Genomic DNA, 19614 nt, shown 5'->3' with positions numbered 1-19614 from the left:
TACGCCCCTTACCATACTTTGATGCCATGTCCCGCGTGACGAGACAAAAACATTAAAACCCATTATAAACGAGGCATTTGTTGCATCCAGTGGGGACATAATTACGGATTATAATGACTTGTACTGTCTTTTTACGCGTTGCGTTGCATCGCGCCTTGTAAGCATAAAACCATGTCTGCATTTGTGATAGGTGAAACAACATACAACAAGCAGCTACTCTACACTGCTCAAAACTAGCTTTTGAATCATCAGTGGCAAATCCTTTAAATATTAAAAAAAACGTACTTACAATCTGTGATTCAGAACAACCGGCATTGTAGTCTACTCTACCAGGATCAGGAAACAGTCCTCCATAAAATGTGCTGCACACATCTGAATATTTGGGTTGAACTGTTCTGGAACAGTGTTGTAAATACAACGTAACCACTGATTTCTAGTCGTGTCCTCATTTGGAAGGCCAAACAAAGTATTTTTCGCTTTCATAACGAAACACACAGCGTCTTACCAACATGGCGGCGGCGGTGGCAGCAACAATAAAGTTACGCCTTCTTTCTTTGTGTGAACATTTGGGCGGTGTTATGCAAATCTTCCCACATCGTGACGTAGACATGTGGGGGCATGTTTAAATGAGGCATTTTAGGAGGGCGTGGACCAGTCTTAACTTTTATAAAGAATGTCTCTTTGGGTTTGAGACTTTAGTCTTTGCAACTTTAGGGATCTTATCTATTCACGAACAGCTTGTAACACTACAAAGAGAAAGGGAAACTTGAAATCGCATCATATGACCCCTTTAAATCCAATGGTCTGTTTTTCGTTTTCAATTCAGGTCAGCTTCCGTTTAGTTCTTTTTCACTTGAACTTTAAGTTTAACGTCATACCAATTATTAAGGTATTTATAGTGTCTTGTAAAGAATGAATGTGCCATGAATGTCCTGTAAAGAATGAATGTGCCGGCTCAACAGATTTGACTGCATTTTTTGGACGTTGACTGCAGAGATTTGTGGTGATCATGTGAGCTGTCTTCTTCACTGCTGAAGAGCAGATCCAGCAGAATCAGCCAGTGCTGAGGCTGGTCTCGTATTTCGTCTCTCCAATTGGCTGCTTTTGTCTGAGTGAAACAGGACATTCTTTTCCATTTAAAGAAGCAACAGCATTCATTGGTTAACATATTGTGGCTTTTGTCATAATGGCATACTGGTGTACTAGTGAAATTTTTATGCAGTTGCAAATGCTTTAGTATAGTGCTTTATCACATGACCTTATTACATTGATTTAATTCCTTAACTGATGTACAGTTATCTCAGAAATGTAAAGGCTTATGTTATGGTCCCATTTTGTGATTAAAAACTGATCTAATAATGGGTCAAGAAAGACATTTTTAAAGAGAAATTAAAATTGTGATTACTTAGTATTCCTTTGTCACATTGGAAATGTATAGTCAAGAAAGAGCGGTTTTGGGATGCATTCAGTGTGTTCCATTGCGCACTGCACATTTTGGAAAATGTAGGGAATGCTCTCATTCACAGTTTGCATACTGTATAGAGGAGACATAGTAAGAGTCATATGGTAGGATTCTATTCCGGGCGAAGCCTGAAATCATGATGTGATGTAAACATTTCCCTTATTCTTATTTAATGTCTTACCAAATGTCTCTCGCCTTGTTTGGTGCATCAGTTTTTTAATTCTGACATACTGCATGGGTGGGGAAAATAATATAATGTTTCATCTCAGTCAGAAAGAATAAAATCTAGATTTAGCCCCATCCTACATTTTTTTTTCTTGCACATAAATGTTATAGTACAAAATAAATAATAAAATAAATACATAAATGCCTTTATTAAATTGTTTACATGTTCTTATTAAATAAATGCATAATTTATTCTAAAAATACAATTATTAAAAAAAATATATTATATAAAATGCAAATATAAAATATTAAGGAGCTTTGCTAACTTCTCAAATGATTTGTTTTTTGGTCAGAAACTTTATTTTATGTCTTTATATTCTGATGGAAGTTTCTAGAAGGTGGTGTGGTACAGGAGCCCAGTTCACTTGAAACTTGAGTTTGGGCTTGTTAGAGAGCTGCATTGCAGGAGATGGAGCAGGGAACTTAAAGATGAGAACTATCAAGGGCATGAAGTTTGGCTTTTCATTTACACATATTGGTGACTGCTAACAGGTTTCTCTTCATGTTCAGATGTGGGATTGATCCTGAGAGATTGAAAATATTGATTTAACCCTCTTTCTTGCTCTGAACGTGCTCTCACTGGGAGGTGCCAGCCGCCAGTGTGTTCACACATCCACAGGGCTGGAGGTGGAGTTGTCCCACACCTCTGGGGAGCCCTGATGACGGCGACTGGCTCTAGCATATCAGTCCACTCTCCATCTATCCATCTCCACCTCTCTCTCCCTCCTAACCCCCACAGCCAGGCCTGCCTCAGCAGTAATATATGTGATGATGTGCTCACCACCTCCTAATTGATAGAGTGATTCAGTGGAGGACTTGCTGTAATAATTGGTCCTATGGGAGCACGCGCAGACCCTGGGAGGGAGGGTGTTTGTCTGCCTGCTGGGAAACACAGAGGACTGAATAGAGGAAAGATGCCCAGGCCTCCTCTTCCTCCTCACCTGCCGCCTTGCCATGAGGATTTACGAGGGGTTATCTAGCGTAATCCTCTCTGTCTCGGTGAAGCCTCGAGGTTGCGACCCACAGCTTTCTGCCAGTGGCTTGTCTGTTCCTACAATGGATGCCCACTGTTAATCCTTCCGCGGTTTTCTGACTTGTGACCTAAAGCCCCGACCGGAGCTTTTAGACTTCTCACAGGTCATCAGGAGTTACCTATCGATCTCATTTTGTGTTCATACACTTTCAATTGATTTTTAAAGTGGTATTTATTATATTTAAAGACAGTATTATGAGGAATTAATTGATTGGCTGTCAAGTCGATGTACTTATGGTAAGACTGATCGTCTATAAATCAGCTTTAAATACTGCATTACCAAATTCTATTCTTAAGTCATACTGATCGATTTCTGGTGCACTTTGACCTAGTGATCAGTTTTGTGAATGAATCGCCGTTTTGAACTGGTTCTTTGTAATAACTTTGTTGTTAGATTATATTACTCAATTTTTGAGATCTTTTTGAGGAGTGAAAGTAAAATGTTGGAAATATAAATAACTAGTGAACTATCAGTTGTTTTATATATGTGTGTGTGTGTATACATATATATATGGATATTTACATTTTTATAGATATTTTTTTATAATTGCTGATGCATGAATATTGTCTGGCTGACACTGATAAGCTGACAATTATTCTTTATGAAAAAGAAGTAAAAAAATGATAAATTGTCAGTTTTAAAAGTCTATATAATAGGGATGTAACGATTACCGGTTTGACAATAAATCATGATACAATTCCCCATGGTTAGTATTACCGTTTCATCTTTTAATTATCATTAAAACAGAATTAGATTACCGCGATTTGAACGACTGGCGATAAATAAATACTGTCCAGCATAAAGCACAGTTTTAAGTAACAGTCTCACGTGCGCACAGTATACAGAGTAGTTTAGTTTTGAGTGAAAACAGGGCGGAAAAGCTGGGAGGTTTTAAAAGAGTGCTAAGGGAATTATACAAATGAATATATGAATTAATTAATTATATGAATGTACCTCTGAAGGTTCTGACTGTCTTCAGAAACGATTCGATGGCATTTTTTTTTCATCTTCACTCCATGTAATACATAAAAAAGTGTTCTTAATCGCAATACTACTTTGTCCACGGAGGTTACGGGAAACAGCTCTAATTCAGCTTTTCCATAAGCGCCACCTGCTGTCAGCGAGTGGATTTACAGACCTATATTTACATTCAGCCTGTGTGCAGTTTCTGTCTGGCCAAAAACGGACGGAATTTGCATGCCCTGCTGTAAATTTTGACCGGTTGAGGAAAAACAAGCTTATGTGGATTCTACAGATTTAAACAATTCAGATAGGTTATCTAGAATTATTTATGGAGTAGATAAAGTACATATAATCATTTATTAATCAATTATCATTTTGACGTATATCCTTTCTTTATCTAAAGGCTGAAATGTGAGGTTTGCCTTTTTATTAAACGTTTTCAAAGCTTTATTTGAACATTTACATTAGATATTTCAACATGCTATTAAACTGTTGTCAGTCAAGTTGTCATTTAAAATCCAAACATCATTGGTAATGTTATTGTTTTAGTGATTATGCAAACAAAAACTCTGTTTTATTTGTTGTTTGTTGATTTTTAAATATAAAACTTGAAGTGATTTATGTGTCGGTACTTTTTGAACATCTCCAGCTCATTTGAACAATACCGTGATAATTTTGGTCACTATAATCGTGATAAGAAATTTACATACCGTTACATCTAGAGATGCACCGATTGCAATTTTCTTGGCCGATTCTGATTTTTTTTTTTGTTAGTCTGATCTGCCGATACCGATTTTTGCCGATTTTCTTTCTAAGAACTATAATTGACAGCATATACAAACAAAAATCTACTTTTCTTCAATGCAAAGTTTTATTTTCATAAAAAAACAAGCAAAAAATCAGTAATAAAATAAGAACACAAAACATTTGCAAAGAACAGCACAAATAAATGCAATAGAATAAAGAGAGCTATGAAACTAAGTTTTTCAGGTTAAGTTTTTATTCAGGTAAGAAATACTACATAAATTAAAGTAATCAAATGTTACATTTGATTACTTTTATTTCTGTAGTCTTCATTGTAAAAATTAAATACAGATTAATGCTTACCATTAAAGTTATAAAATTTCCATTTACACTTGACCCCATAAATGTCGTCGCAAAACGGATATAAATCCGATCTTCAATTTAAATTTAACGGAGTTCACGTCAACGAAATCAAAAGATAAGCGCTGCATTTTATTAATTATCAGCTCATTTCAAGATCAAAGACCGCAATAGGAGAGCGTGCGGTATCAGCACTGGAAAGATAAGTTTGTCCAAATACTTTTAATGAAGATGATTGTGTGTTGACTGTCTGCGTCTTAGGGTGCTTTCACACCTGTAGATCGATTGCTTTGTTCCGAAACAGGGATTCAAATTATTACAATGTTGCTTTTTATTCTTGGTGCAGTTCGCTTTCACACGGCAAAGTTTCTAAACAGACCAAATTTGTTAATTCAAGTCACGCGCGAGTAAACTGTTGTCTCATTGGTCAAAGTTCCACGGTTTATTTTCCGGGATTCCACTTAGCTGTCACGGCTAGAATGACAACAGTTTTTTTTTTTTTGTAGCTGTCCTTATATTAATTTATCTTTTTGAGCTAGAGTCCAGGATTCATCGGGAAAACATTTTTAATGCACCTACTAGGAAGAAGAGCAATAAGACGGCATTATAAAATGAAAAAGTGCGCTTTTTTATTTTGAATGGCAAAGACGTGCTCACCCACAGACATTCACAGGTTCATTTTGAAGTATTAGCAAAACAACAAAGCTAATGCTTTTCAGGGAACTTACGTAATTACCCATCATAAATTGTGATATAGCCTGGTTCGTTGGTCCGTTAGATTGGATTGCTTTCTCACTACAACCGAACCACTCCAGAGTTCGTTTTCAGTCGAGCCGAGACCACCTTGTTCAGGCGATCTCGGACCGATTGTTTTGGCACAGATCCGGGCGCGATTGCCGTGTTCACATATACCCAAACGAACCAAGCTAAGTGGGAAACGCGCCATGTTCCGAAACAATGGGCCAGGTGTGAAAGCAGTCTCATTCGCGGCAGTTTGTGCGTCGGGATTGCTGAAGAGATACTCAGCTACTCGTCCGCAGCGATGCGTGTTGCATTAGCGCAGTTTGACTAATGTCATATAGCCTATAACACGCTCACACACGCTCTTATTTTATCATTTTGGGAGGAGTAAAATTTACATATGTGGTTTCAACAACCAGATGCATTTACACTTGTCGAGTTTTGTCTTGAATGTGGCCCAGACCACCTCCTGAAGTGGTTTGAGCGATCGGATTATATCCGTCTCGAATGAGTTTCGAGTTTCGGCATTTACACCTGGTCTTTTCACGATCGGATAGCTATCAGATCATAAAAAAAACCATGAAGTGACCAGGTGTAAACAGGCCCATGTTACACAACATGCGTTCTATTTCTCAACTATTTAACGTTCCAAAACTGACTGTGTTTAACTGGATACTCGCCAAGACGGGCATTTTGACATAATTTTGTATGTATTTGAACGTTTTAGCACAGTTAGCCACTCATCACTCGTATTTGTGGCTCACAAGCTGTTTGAGACTGAGTGCGGCTTGTGTGCGCTCCACTAATATTGATCAGTTCTGGTGCGCGCGCTTTTGCTGTAAGCGCGAAACCTACTATTTTTACTAAAATAATGCGCAATACAAGCATTTAACCGGAGCGAATGAGACGTGTGTGAGAAAGAAGGGGTCGTCGGAGAGAAGAGAGTGAGAATGCGTGGCTGACGTTATTGCCTGTGCCGCTGGTAACAAAACGGCTCGGAATCGGAAAGAAGTGAGACCGATCGACCGATCACCGATCCGGGCCGATCATGAGGAAAATCGTCCGATTCTGATCCCTGGCCGATCGATCGGTGCATCTCTAGTTACATCCCTACTATATAATCATGTAACCAAAAACAAACCAAACTAAATCATTAATTGAATGCTAAAAGGTTATTTAGGCATCACATAATTATAAAGTAGAGGATGAAGGATGAATAATTTTTTTTTTTTTTTATCAAAACGGATGTATGCACTATTGACAATGCTGAGGCTGACAGAAGGCAAAATGTTAATTTGTTAATTGGCCAAGTTGTAAACATCTAAAAAAAAAAACTAAAATACTGGCCAACAGATCTATCGCTATAAGCAAAACATTTGCTGTTTAAATAAATAACTTACAACCATAGGACAGTATTTAGCTAAAAATGCTTTTTTGTCATCTATCATGTATTCTCATAGACTTCTTTTGTTACTTTGACCCTTCATAAATTGTGCTAACTACAGAATTTATCAGGTGTGCTCCAGTCTCTGGCAGTCCTTTGGATGGAAGTGATGGTCTATTACCAACGTATGCTTGTAGATCCTGGTTACATACCAGATTCCCACTCACTTCAGACCAGCAGTGCACTGCATGACAGTGATGGAGTGGGGGAATTTTCAGGAAGACGTAATAGCTTAATAAGAAACATGAATCAGTTTTCAGGCCTGCAGACCTGTTTTTTGTCCTTTTTCAGACCACAAAAACAAGTGTGTCTATTGAATGCGTTCGTGTGTTACAGTCTCCTGAGGATGCGCACTAATCCATCCTTATTCGCCATCACCCATGAGCTTCTGATAAGTGATTGGCTCAAACAGAAGCTGCTTTTTGTACATTAAGGTTAAATGCTTTTAATGATTTTTATGTGTATTGAGAAACGGCTCATAAAGTATAGGAGTATAGATATGAAGGCTGTGAGACAAAGCCAGAAATCCTTGGCTCAAGTGTGGATTGGAATAAATAAAAGCCTGTGAAGATTAGATTAAAGACGTACCATCAGTGTACCTGTGTCCTGTGAGAGATGTCATGCATTATTGACAAAATAATGCCTCCTTATAAGATGGGTTTAAATGCTTTTCCAAAACTGTATTATCTGGTCCATTCAAAGGATTTCTCAGTATGTTTATGTAATATAATATTAGTGTATAAATAATATTATATAACATTATATTTGTTGTTCAGTATTGTTTTTGAGCTCTAACAATGTGCACAGGTCGGATATCAGGACATGTACTTCCATTTACCTGATACCCCTAAAAATCAGCCTGCTTTTTTGCTTAAACATGACTAGAAGGCACCTTCGTGATGCTGAGAATGGTGTCCCAAAGAGGAAAAAACACTATAATATCTATTACAGTTTTTCTGAATTGCTAAAACATTAAACCCCAATCTCTGAACCAAATTCTCACTAGCTTAAACCAGTTTGTCGAATAAAGCACTCTTTCTACTTAACCTTAAACATGTTCTGGCAGTTCGGCTCTGTTTGCAAATCTCATGTATTCTTTTTTGCAAAACTTTCTCATTCACTTAAACACTTATCACACTGTGATGCATTTGTGCTGCAAAATGCTAAACACAAGCGGCAAATTTGAATTTTCTTTTAGTTTTTGTGTCTTTACACAACGATTCAAAATTGTTCACACTTGTTTCTAATGATGTGATCAAACCAACTGTACAAAATACGAGCTAGTTCAGAGTGCACAAGTGGCACAGGTGACTGAATGATGATACGAACAATAGATGGAAACAATCTGAGAAGGAGAGGAGGAAGAGTACATGTAAGAAGTGGAGGATGAGGAGGAAGAGGATGAGGAGAGAACGAGTAAGGTTTAGAGAGTGTTATCAAGGCTGGATCTGTCAGACCAGAGAGTTTTTTTCTCTTTGTCTAGCAAAAAAGACTACATTACTTGTGATGTGGACAAAGTCCCGGTCCTGGAGGGCCGGTGTCCTGAAGAGTTTAGCTCCAATCCCAATTAAACACACCTGAACCAGCTAATCAAGCTCTTACTAGGCATACTAGAAACTTAAAGGCAGTTGTGTTGAGGCAAGTTGGAGCTAAACTCTGCAGGACACTGGCCCTCCAGGACCGAGTTTGGACGAGTAAGGTTTAGAGAGTGTTATCAAGGCTGGATCTGTCAGACCAGAGAGTTTTTTTCTCTTTGTCTAGCAAAAAAGACTACATTACTTGTGATGTGGACAAAGTCCTCAGGCCGGACTCAAGCACGAAGGCATGATGCTGAGACAGAATGAATCTCTCATTGACCCCGATTTTAAAATTGCACAACTTACAGTATTTGAGTGTACTGTAACATGCTATTCATTTAGAGTTTTATTTGACCTTTTTTGGCCTTTGCAGGTGGACTGCAGTATTTTTGCTGTATCCAAGTGCTGAATATATACCAACATTCAGAATACTATTCTTGCAGTACATTCAGTAGGCCTATACAATATATTCACCTTACTCAGTTGCAATTACTATACTTTTTTACAGAATTGCTAAATTGTTTACTCAATGGAATATACTTTTTTTCTGTAATGTTCTGGATGCTGTGTTCTCCATTTTTCTCTGCAGTGTCTAATGAATGTTCTGTAGTGTTTCTTTTATTGACTCGTGTGTGTGATCTGAGAGCACCGTTTGATTTTGAGTGCAAGTGAAATGGTTTTGCAGTGATTGTTTGATTTTGATGGAAGAGTCAGAGGTTTCTTGAATTTAGTTTGAGTATTTGGATTTGTGTTTAAGGTTTTGAGAAAATGAGTGATGGTTTCAAGAAATGTGTTTTAGCAATTCAGAAAAACTGCAATAAAAAAGATACGGTGTCAGCAGCTGTAAAAGCGTCACACTAAAGTTCTTTGGATGGACATTGTTTAAAGGTTTTGATGAAACTCACTATAGCTTTTTATGATGCAAGTCAATTAGTTTTTTTTTTTTTTGGGAAGATGTAAGTATTGCTCATGCAAAACTTGCTGCCATAATGTTAAGGTGTCATTATCAGAGCTTTGCTACACTCTCAGGAAAAAGCTACCTTTCAAAAGGTAGACCTTTGTACCTCATTTGCCCCAAAAGTGTATATTAGTACCTTAAAGGTTCATATTAGTACCTTTTGAAAGGGTATTGCACTAGTGACAGCATTTGTACCACTTTCTAAAAGTGTGTAGACTAAAGTCTACTTTACTTCTTCACTTTCTGCTCTGGTTTGTGAACAGTCCACATGATGTAATTTTCATCAGCAGCACAGTCCCCTAATTTTCATGCATACCGTTTGCGCACAGCTCTATTTCTCTGTCTGCATGGACACCAGCGCAAGTGCAAGTGATCTGAGCGAAAAGAGTTTCTCTAGATGTATACGCACCAAATGCGTCTATTCATGCTCATGGTCAATGGAGTATGCGTTGAAAGCCTTGTGCACTTAATTTAGCTCAAGACAGAGCTGAACGCAGAAAATAAAGCATACTTAGGTCTTCAGTGGTTCATTTGCTAGGGTGTTCACTGTGGTTGCTAGGTGGCTCATCACTTGCCCAAGTCCAAGATCCCTTAGGCATGTCTCTGATATTTTGATCTTTAGTTCTGACTGTAGTCCTACGTTCAATCTAAGTCTAGAAGATTTTATAAGATTTTAGAAAATAGGTCTGTAGCCAAATTTTTATTATTTGGGTTAGTGGCTTGTTTATATATGAGCAATAATAATAGTGAATCCAGTCTTGGCAAACATCACTAATAAATGGACATGGCATGTGGTAGGAAAAGCTTGTTTCTTGTTCCATTCTCCTCCCATGAATGGGCTTTCTGAGTGTGGTAAGTAGGTGATGCATAAATGTATGTGATTGCGTGTGTGTGAGTGAGGTATTGCCTTCTCAGCAGGTGGCAGATGGCACAGAGGACCTGTCGGAATGGCCCAACCCCAGACACGTGCACACACACACACACACACACACTCATTAGGTCACGGGGCAAAATGCATGGTCTTGAACTCTAAGCTTGTTCAAGCCAAAGGGTGGTTGAGAGGCCAGTGTTTTGACCCTAAAAAGGCCAGGGTACCACTTAGTGCATGACAAATTTGGTCGACTTAAAGATGCTGAGACCACTTCATTTGGTTCTCCAGTGAACCATTCAGTGAAAGGTACTTAATATTTTGTTAGTGTGAATAACATATTATACATCTTATAAGAATTTACAATTCTTACGGACTTTTTGTGTAACTGATGTAAAAAGTTCTTCATGAAACAATAATGCCAGTAAAGAAACGTTTATCTTATGACCCTTCTCAGTGAGGGGCCATGCAATGAGGAAACGGAAGCTCCCTGAAATAGGCAGCTGGTTTGCATGAGTGAGATGTTTATGAACAGTCTTTCTATATAGATTTCAGTATCTAGATTAAGGTTAGGTTAGCTTTCTCTTGTATGATTTTGCTCCTTTGTCCTGAATGATGGAAGTTCGAGTTCAGATATATTGTCACATTTACTGATTTCACTTGAAGCAGAATAGTTACAAGAAAATTTTGTAATTGGCATGCTCAATTATTTTCAGTTGTGAATGTACTTGGAAATTAGTTGTTGACGTTAGTCACAATCCTGAAAATCGTTTTTGCCTGTGAAACTTTTGCATGAACTTCCTTTTTTGTGCCTCATTTTGTACACTTGAATCTAGTTCTGTGTCACCTGCTCAACTTCCAAGGCACAAATCTCGCTCTTTGTCTCCTGTCTGTGTGGGTTCCCCTCCTAGCAAGCAGTGTTCCTTGAATGCTGTTGTTCTTGGGAGTAAAAGGTTTCCTGCCTGCCTCCCTTTGCCCCGCGCTGGCCCTTCCCCCAGCCCAGCCGAGCCAGGGACCCTTGGAGTGAATGCCTCCATATTGTTGGTTTAGTCTATTGTGATGCTAATGGAAGCCAGAGACCCTCGAGTCATCTATCACGCGTGACAGGGAAACAGGGGCATTGTGTCTTGTACTGCACACGGGAGAAGGGCTGCTGTCTCCACAGGTCTCATCGGGAGAATATCAAACCCAAAGAATTCATGCTTTTGTGAAAGATTGTCCATAGTGACTGTGGAAGTACTAAATTTGTGGAAAACAAAATTACGAGCAACCAAACACGTTCATCTTTATTCAAATGTACTCCCCAAAAACCATATATGCTAATACGCAATTCATAACATTCAACATTAACAGTTTGTCTTTGAGTATTTTAACTAGCAATAGATTTGATAACATTGCCCAGTTGGTTTGCATTTTTTGACCAATTGATTAAAAAAAGTGGCTGATGAAAGTCATTTGTTCAGAAGACGAATGAGAATGCTTTATTGCACAAGTTTGAAATCTCACAGGAATTAATTTTAAGAATGATCAGACTTCACGTTTTAGTTCCTTTCTGCTGTGACAACTGACAGATTCAGTTTGTGGCCTATTGAGGATTAATGCTAGATTTGGATGGGTTGAAGTGAGCCTTTATGTGAGAAATCTCTCACTGCTTGCTGGCTGTATGGCCACGATCCAGCATCCACTGACATCATAGTTGTCCAACCGGCCAGATGTGAGTGTGGTCAGGCCTGCGTTAAACAAATGTGGTACAACAGGAAATGAGTCCTTTAAAAAGCTCTGAGAAAAAAAGTGATGTGTTTTTAGCAATCAAAGAACATAACCAAAGCCATTAAAAGGATTTAATATGCTATACCTATAAATGAGGACAATGTTTATGGCATGGGGTCTGAGCCGAGCTGCAGGATTTTGCTTTGATTAAATCATCTTTGCTATGACATGCTGGCAGGAAGGATGATGGGGGCTTTATTTACTTCACCCCCTCGGTGTGGAATCAATGGCAATTTTATGCTGCCTTTTTAAATGATATAACACACTCCTGCTGTAGAGGCTCTTTGGCTCCTGTGGAGTGCTATCTGTGAGGGGCTGGGAGGATGCTAATGGAAGGGCTGGTGTTGATGGTTTCATCTCAGTTAGACCTGTAAGGAGGAGGACACTGCCACGTGTTGCTGGAAAAAAAACAACTCATACCAGCTTTAAGTGGTCAAGCTCATTTTTGGGACTTGAAATCCTGGTTAGATGCTGGTTAGTATCTCTAACCAGCTTGATCAATATGGTCTAACAGGTTGAAAACAGGTTCATCAAATCATTGTCCAGTTAATTAGCCAACTTGACCAGACTGAAATTTGAAGAAAAAAAAAAATTCTACAAACAACGCTGTATTTGCTGAAATTTTCGGTACGAATACGTGTAGTGTACCGTTACATCCCTAATATATATAAATAAATAAATATATATATTTCTGTATATATTTTTTTCTTTATGTATATATGCTAAATTACTTTATAATTTATGAACATTTCAAGTTGAAGATGAAAGGTGTCATTGTGAGCTGAGAAAAGATATTGAGTCTTGACACATTAATGGTGATTAGTAATTTGAAAGTCCACTGCTGCTAGGGTGTTTTGGCAACTCTGAGAAATAGCCATAAAACACAGAGAAAATGCTTGCTATACCGAGCTGTTTGAGAGCAGCCCAGATGAGGCAATGAAACCTCATCCAAATTAAAAAGTGTGATACAGCATTGAGAGGTGAGAGTGAATGTGTGGTAAAGTGGGCTGCAGTGGGGGGTCGTGGGGGGAGTAGTGGCCAATGCAGCAGCTGTGTAAACCTCCTCAGTTCAAGGAGGGGATGCAGTAACCAAGGAATGGACGGATGTAAGAAGAGGGTGAACTCTTGTTCCAGGACTGTTAATTGCTCTCTGGCTTAGCTAACGTCCAGCTACAGTCACACTTTGGCTCCAGACTGCAAAATTATCAAAGACACACCCTATTCAGGGAAAGCCTTCAACGGCCAGAGTCTGTCGGTGCATATCTGTGAAGTCTGAGCAAGGGAGGATGAGTTAGTGTCTAAATTGAGGTGGGAGTGCTGACAGCTCTCAGTAGGGAGCTGGGAGGGAGTCCGCTCCTCTTTCCTCTGAGGGAGTTGGTGCAAAAGGGGGAGATGCATTCCTAATTGAATGAAGAGTCAGCTGGGGACAATCCTAGAAAGAGGGGTGCCGGTAGGCCCCACTGAGTGTGGCTTCTGCTGTTTTAGGAACTATTGATATATACTCTGGTGTCTTTGAAATTAAGGGAAGCCTTTTCCTACTCAAGAGAACAGATTTCTCCTTTGCCCGGTGCTCTGCTTTTTAGTCAGGCCATAAAAACCTAATCCTTTCCCTGCTGTTTTGACTGACAACTGGTGAACTCTTGCAAGAGTTCACATCCTCCCCGTTCCCACACACTGCTCTGCCATCCTTCTCATGTACACCATATTGCTGAATGAATATATTCGCCATGAATATCCACCACAAACGAGACTTTAAACTGAATTGGTGCATTCCTATGGACCTGTTCACACAAAGCGAAAAATGTCAGATTCCCGTTTTTATTTTATTATTTTTATTATTATTATTCATAAATATTCTTATTGACTTGACTCATTAATGCAATATATGACAAAACAATCACAATTAGATTTTTGGGCGAATGTGTGCAGCCCTACTGCATATCAGTTTCAGTACCCAGAACTATTAATATTTTATTTTTACATCTGAATATGAATTTTTTGTGCGTTGAGCCAGAATCAGGGCTTCACAGTACAGCCACATACAGGGCACCTGTTCACACTCTTTTAGAATAAAACTGGAACACATATTACTTTAAAAAGTATTTTCTCTTATTACTGTCATTGGGGGGCAGCTTGTTTCCTGGGGTTTCAGGACCTCCAGTGTGTCCTTACCCTCTTTTTTTGACTTTGCCAATGTTGTTTTGCATGGCAAACACAGGAAAGAAAGCGTGCTGGCCAAGTCCCACTGAGCAGGGTTTTTTTCAAGGCGGTGAAAAGAATGAATTATTCAGCAGTAAGCATGCTTACAGCTGGCCGTTTGTAAGCTTTGATCTAGGAATCAGGCATCTGCATGAATGCCCTTATTGTCATGTTATGTGTACACAGTGTGTGAATTATTGAAAGTGGCGAGGCCCTGGCTTCATCTGAGAGAGATTACAGTGTTGGCATGCTGGGGAGGTGGGCTGGAACTGAAAATCCCCAGATGCAATTTATTTGTCCTGGAGGTCACATGATCTCCCGCCGTTGTTATAGCCTTATCAGAATGCCCTACGTGAAGAAAGAAAGCTGCCCCTCCATTCAGCCTGCACATGTATCAAGCACGCATGTTGGAATCACATGCTCATTAGCCTCAGCCTGTGTTGGGGAGTGCTAGTTCAGGGTCTTTGTAGAGGGAGTTTGTACCGTTTCATATAGACATCTCAATATTGCCACATGTGTACGTGTTTGTGGGTATTTCCAGAATTTAGTCTTCAAAGGATTCGGTGCCCAGTTTGGGCTTTTCAGAGTTATGTGGACACTTTGACATTGCTGATGATCACATAGTTAAAGACATTGAATGAAAATTCACCCTATCTATTTTCTAAATGCATGTTATAGATCTTATTAAGGATGCAGGGCTTCTCCAATCATTTAATCCACTTGAACTTGCCCCTGCAAACTCATGTTTATCTTCCTACACTTTTGAGTGCAACGCCCACATACCCAAATCCAGTTAACAACTGATGAATAGAACCAAACATTTTATTTTTGGATGATCTGTTACACTTGGATGCAGGTCACAATAGAAGAAAAAAATCAGTTGTAATGTTATATCACAACTTAAAAGTCTGAAATACTTATTTTGAATAAGTAATTACTTTATACTTTGTAATTACTAAGTAATTACTTCACAACCATATTGGGAATAGTTTCATACAAATTGTGTTCAGCACTGACTTGAGAGCGTGTTCGCATCATTACCTCATTTGCATAATTAATTTAGCGAGTGCTAAAACTTACACAGGACATGCAGCGAAAAAACTAATAACAGCAGGTGCAGTTCATTCTTTACGATTCCCCTTGGTTTTAAAGCTCATGAGGATTTTGCTGACAGAAAGGAAAATGACTGGTACGTAAGAGAGAGGAGGTGAGTGAGAAAGAGATTCCCTTTCACACGACAGGTGTGCCTAATAGCAGAAGCTCAGGAGATTACCCATCCCACCTGAACACAGCGAGCCCAGTGCACAGCAGGTGGATGATGGGCCTTTGCAATCTCAGTGTGTGCCCATTTCACAAACAACAGACCTCAGCCCAGCCACCGCCATGGCCAGTCACCCCACTCCTCACCCTGAACACATCTGCTGCCGTTCCTCCCTTTTTTTTCTTTTATCGACAAATCTACCTTTACTTTTAATGTGTGATTTGTTAGGTGTTTATATGGGAATTTAAATAGCAAGTCTTGCTGAGTTCAGGTAATTTCCTTTTAAATATACAGTACTTGTCAAAGGTTTGGAACATTTTTAATTTTTAAAAGTTTTTAATTTGGTCTATGTTCACAAAGGCTGCATTTATGTGGGTTTAGGAAAAAGCAGAAACACCTAAAGCAGATTTGAATGATTTATATAATATCAGGTTTTAATAAAAGGTATCCAAAAATACACTAAAAACAGTAATATTGTAAAATATAAAAAATAAATTTGCTGCTTAATATTTTTTGGAAACATTTTTCAGGATTCTTTGAGGAATAAAAAGTTCATAAGAACAGCATTTATTTGAAATATAATATTTTGTAGCGTTATAAAAGTTTTTACTGTCACTTTTGATAAATTTGTAATACATATTTGCCACACACATACACCCCAAACATTTGAATGCTTGTATATCATGGTTTCTGCATAAATATGAAGCAGCACAACTGTTATCACCTTTGATAATAATAAGAAATGTTTCTTAAGTAGCAAGTCAGCACACTCTAAAAAATGCTGGGTTAAAAAGGGACAAACCCAGCTATTGGGTTGTTTTGGCATCCCTAATGATGCTGAAAATTAAACCTTGCATCACAGAAATAAATCACTTTTTAAAATATTACAATAGAAAATTTATTTTAAATTGTAATACTATTTACAATATTAGTGTCTTTACTGAGCTCATAAATGCACCTTTGGTGAGCTTTTACAATTCATAATGTTTCCAAAATTTTGACAAGTACTACGTTTAAGACTATTCTTTGTATTTTGTATTTTGTCACATTGGGATTTAAACTGGTTAATGCTGCTGTGTGTGTGTTTCTAATACAATGGCTGAGGGAGTGATGGTAAATATGACATCTTTCTCTCTTTTGACCAACATAATCAATCTCAGAATTTTTCATATACATACTGTACATATGTACACAAACCGACATGTGTTTCTATCTCATGTGTTTCTATTTAGTATTCTTTTTACTTTATGCTAATTATATTTAGCAGTAAATACAGTTTAATGTTGTTCCAATGTAAATTAGGTGGACACGTGGTAAATTGTAGCTACATCAATTCTGCGGTTGCTGTTTAAAAAGCTAGTTTTATTACACAGTCCTGGATAAAAAAAAAAACAAGAGCTCTATGGCAACCGTTGGCTACAGCTGGACACATAATTAGAGTGGCTCCTTACCTATAATTTGCGTAATAGTTTTGGGGTGGCGGTATGTTATTAACATATGAAAAGGCTAAGCAGGGGTCATTGTGCCTAGCATCAGTAATTAGAGCAGTGCCGAGGGCGCAAGAATGTGTAGAGCTGCCATTAATTGGAGATCACTACAAAACCATGCTTTAATTATTATTTAGTGAGAACAGTAGTGTGTTAAATGAATATGTTTCCTGTGCCATTACGTGCTGTAACCATATGCAAGTCTGGATCTGTTTCTTTTCATAGCGTGAGGCTTTGAACAAATTGGGATTAAATTAGATGAAATTGAAAGGCTGTAGAGTTGTTGGGCTATTTTAATGGTAATAGCACGCACGGCCAATTTTTCATTTAAATTAGGCGTGTTTGTTCATTCGCTGGGTTTAAGATTGCTACATGTTGCTAACAGGGTGGGAACAACTGAGGCTATAGAAATTTTGGCTCATGCATACAAACTCAAGGCCGTGCATTCCTGCTTTGATTAGGTTAATTGAATTTAAAGTATTACATTTCCAAAGTTTTTACATTAACACATCTCATCTATTGACTTTCCGTAGGTCGGAATGAGCTGATTGCCAGATACATTAAACTCAGAACTGGGAAGACAAGGACACGGAAACAGGTAAGAGAATCCTTGTTCTTGCACCTGCTATCTGAGCTTTTGCAGGAAGAAATCTTACAGCTCACACAATGAACAGCAGAAATAAAGAGATACTCCCACTTGGGGTGGGCGATATAAGGAAAAATGTCTATTGCAGTGTTCGTTTTTGATCATGTTCTGTACATACTGCATATATTTTTACAGAAAAAAATTATATTATATATTTTGTTCAGTCATCTAAATTGCAATTTTTAAATACATTATCTGCTCAGAATCACTTTTTTCAATTCAAAGAAAAAAAGGCTTCTCTTGTTGGCAAGTACATATACTGTAACTATAAGCTTATAATTTACGAAATGAATTATATATAATAATTAAATAACTTTATTATTAAATTAAATATATGTGTCAATTGATATATAAAAATATATTATAAAAATATTCTAAAATTGACAACTACAGTGCTAAAAATGTCTGTATTCAGTCAGATTTACTGAATAGACTGTATGTGTGCCCTGTAAAGCCTCACTGAACAATGAATGAATAGTTTGCTCCTGTATTTGGTTGTATAATAGAACACCTATTCAGAAAAAACCTAAAAGATGTGTCGGAAATAGATAAAAATTTCGGCATGCTATGAAAAATATGTACTGCTTTTGCTTGTGGTGTGAAACGGGTGGGGCATTTGAGACTACCTTCATCTTCCATCTTTTACTTCGCATCTAGGCGGCTGAAGTGATTGGAAAACCAATTCTCTTGACTAATTTCTAACGTCTTTATTAGTATATCGCCTAGGGATGCACCGAATGTTCGGCAACCGAAATTATTTGGCCGAAAATAGCAAAAAAAAAGCTATTTCGGGGTTCGGCCGAATAAGCGAAAAGACCGAATAAATCGTACCGAACAATGATATGACGCGATCAAATAGCAACCAGCGCAGAGTGAGATGAGCGCTCTTTATAATGCAGCACACATGTCAGCAGTGTGGAAGCATTTAAAACTGTCAGAGAAAGACGCAAAAATCATTACAAGCACCGACAGTGAGAGACTGTTTAGTACTGCATCGCATGTCTTCGATGAAAAGAGGAAGGGGTGATCGTTGCTGGTTTACTGTATGATGATTGAAATCACGAAATAGACTTAACAATTAGTAAATTAACTGCATAACGTCATGTTTTCTAATACACGCACGTATTCTGATGCCGCTTGCTTGTTAACCAGGGCTTAAAGTCCAAAGCGCGAGGAAAATCTGCGCTCGTCAGTTGCTCAGTCACATTTTTATGAATTTTTACAAGGCATGTGACAATGCGATACGTACGACGTATTCGTAATGAGACTCATTTATAAATCTGCTGTCAACAAAAAGAAGCATTGAGGTCTTCATGTGGTATTCAAAATAAAAGTTGAGAAAAAGCAAGAACTCCATCAACATTCATAAATGTTAGTATTGTAATTTTACTGTTGTTCTGTAAAATAAAATAAAAAGTTAGACAATAATAATGATAATAATCATTACAACAGCTCTGTTAATACATTTATTATAACATTCACACATAGTGTTCAAATTATGATCTGTAATATTTTCTAATGTTTTAAAAGAAGTCTTTTCTCAGCAAGGCTGCTTTTAATTGTACAGTAAAAAATACATGCCTGATTCAAGAAGGGGGTCTGATGGCCAAAAAATATTATTTTACTAACTTATTAATTTTAAGTTAAATTGTTCTTTGTTGGTATAATGTCTGCTAGAATTTAAAAAATATTCAGTGTTAAATATTTTTAAATTGTTGTTTTATAATTGATCTTTTCCTTTGAAAAGCAAGACAAAACAGTAAAAAGCACATTTTGGCTATTTAATTTATGCAATGGTAAAAAAAAAAAAGACAAAATACATGGGGAAAAAAACTTGAAAAAACGTATTCAGTCTTCGGCCCAGTGTTTCATTTT

At 37.8% G+C, this 19614-nt stretch overlaps 1 protein-coding gene across 1 annotated transcript in view; it reads left to right on the top strand.

The window, feature by feature from the left end:
• Positions 1-19614, top strand: part of tead1b (TEA domain family member 1b) — a gene marked incomplete at its 3' end in the record, with an annotated part of 59298 nt that overhangs the window by 15972 nt on the left and 23712 nt on the right. The window contains 1 exon segment of the mRNA XM_016235037.1: positions 17627-17691. Within this exon segment, the coding sequence (XP_016090523.1) occupies positions 17627-17691 (65 nt within the window).

This window comes from Sinocyclocheilus grahami, unplaced genomic scaffold, assembly GCF_001515645.1.
Source record: "Sinocyclocheilus grahami isolate Dianchi unplaced genomic scaffold, SAMN03320097.WGS_v1.1 scaffold462.1, whole genome shotgun sequence".
NCBI classification, from domain to species: domain Eukaryota; kingdom Metazoa; phylum Chordata; class Actinopteri; order Cypriniformes; family Cyprinidae; genus Sinocyclocheilus; species Sinocyclocheilus grahami.
The sequence above is the reverse complement of the archived record's forward strand: the minus strand, read 5'-3'. Positions and strand labels throughout refer to the sequence as shown.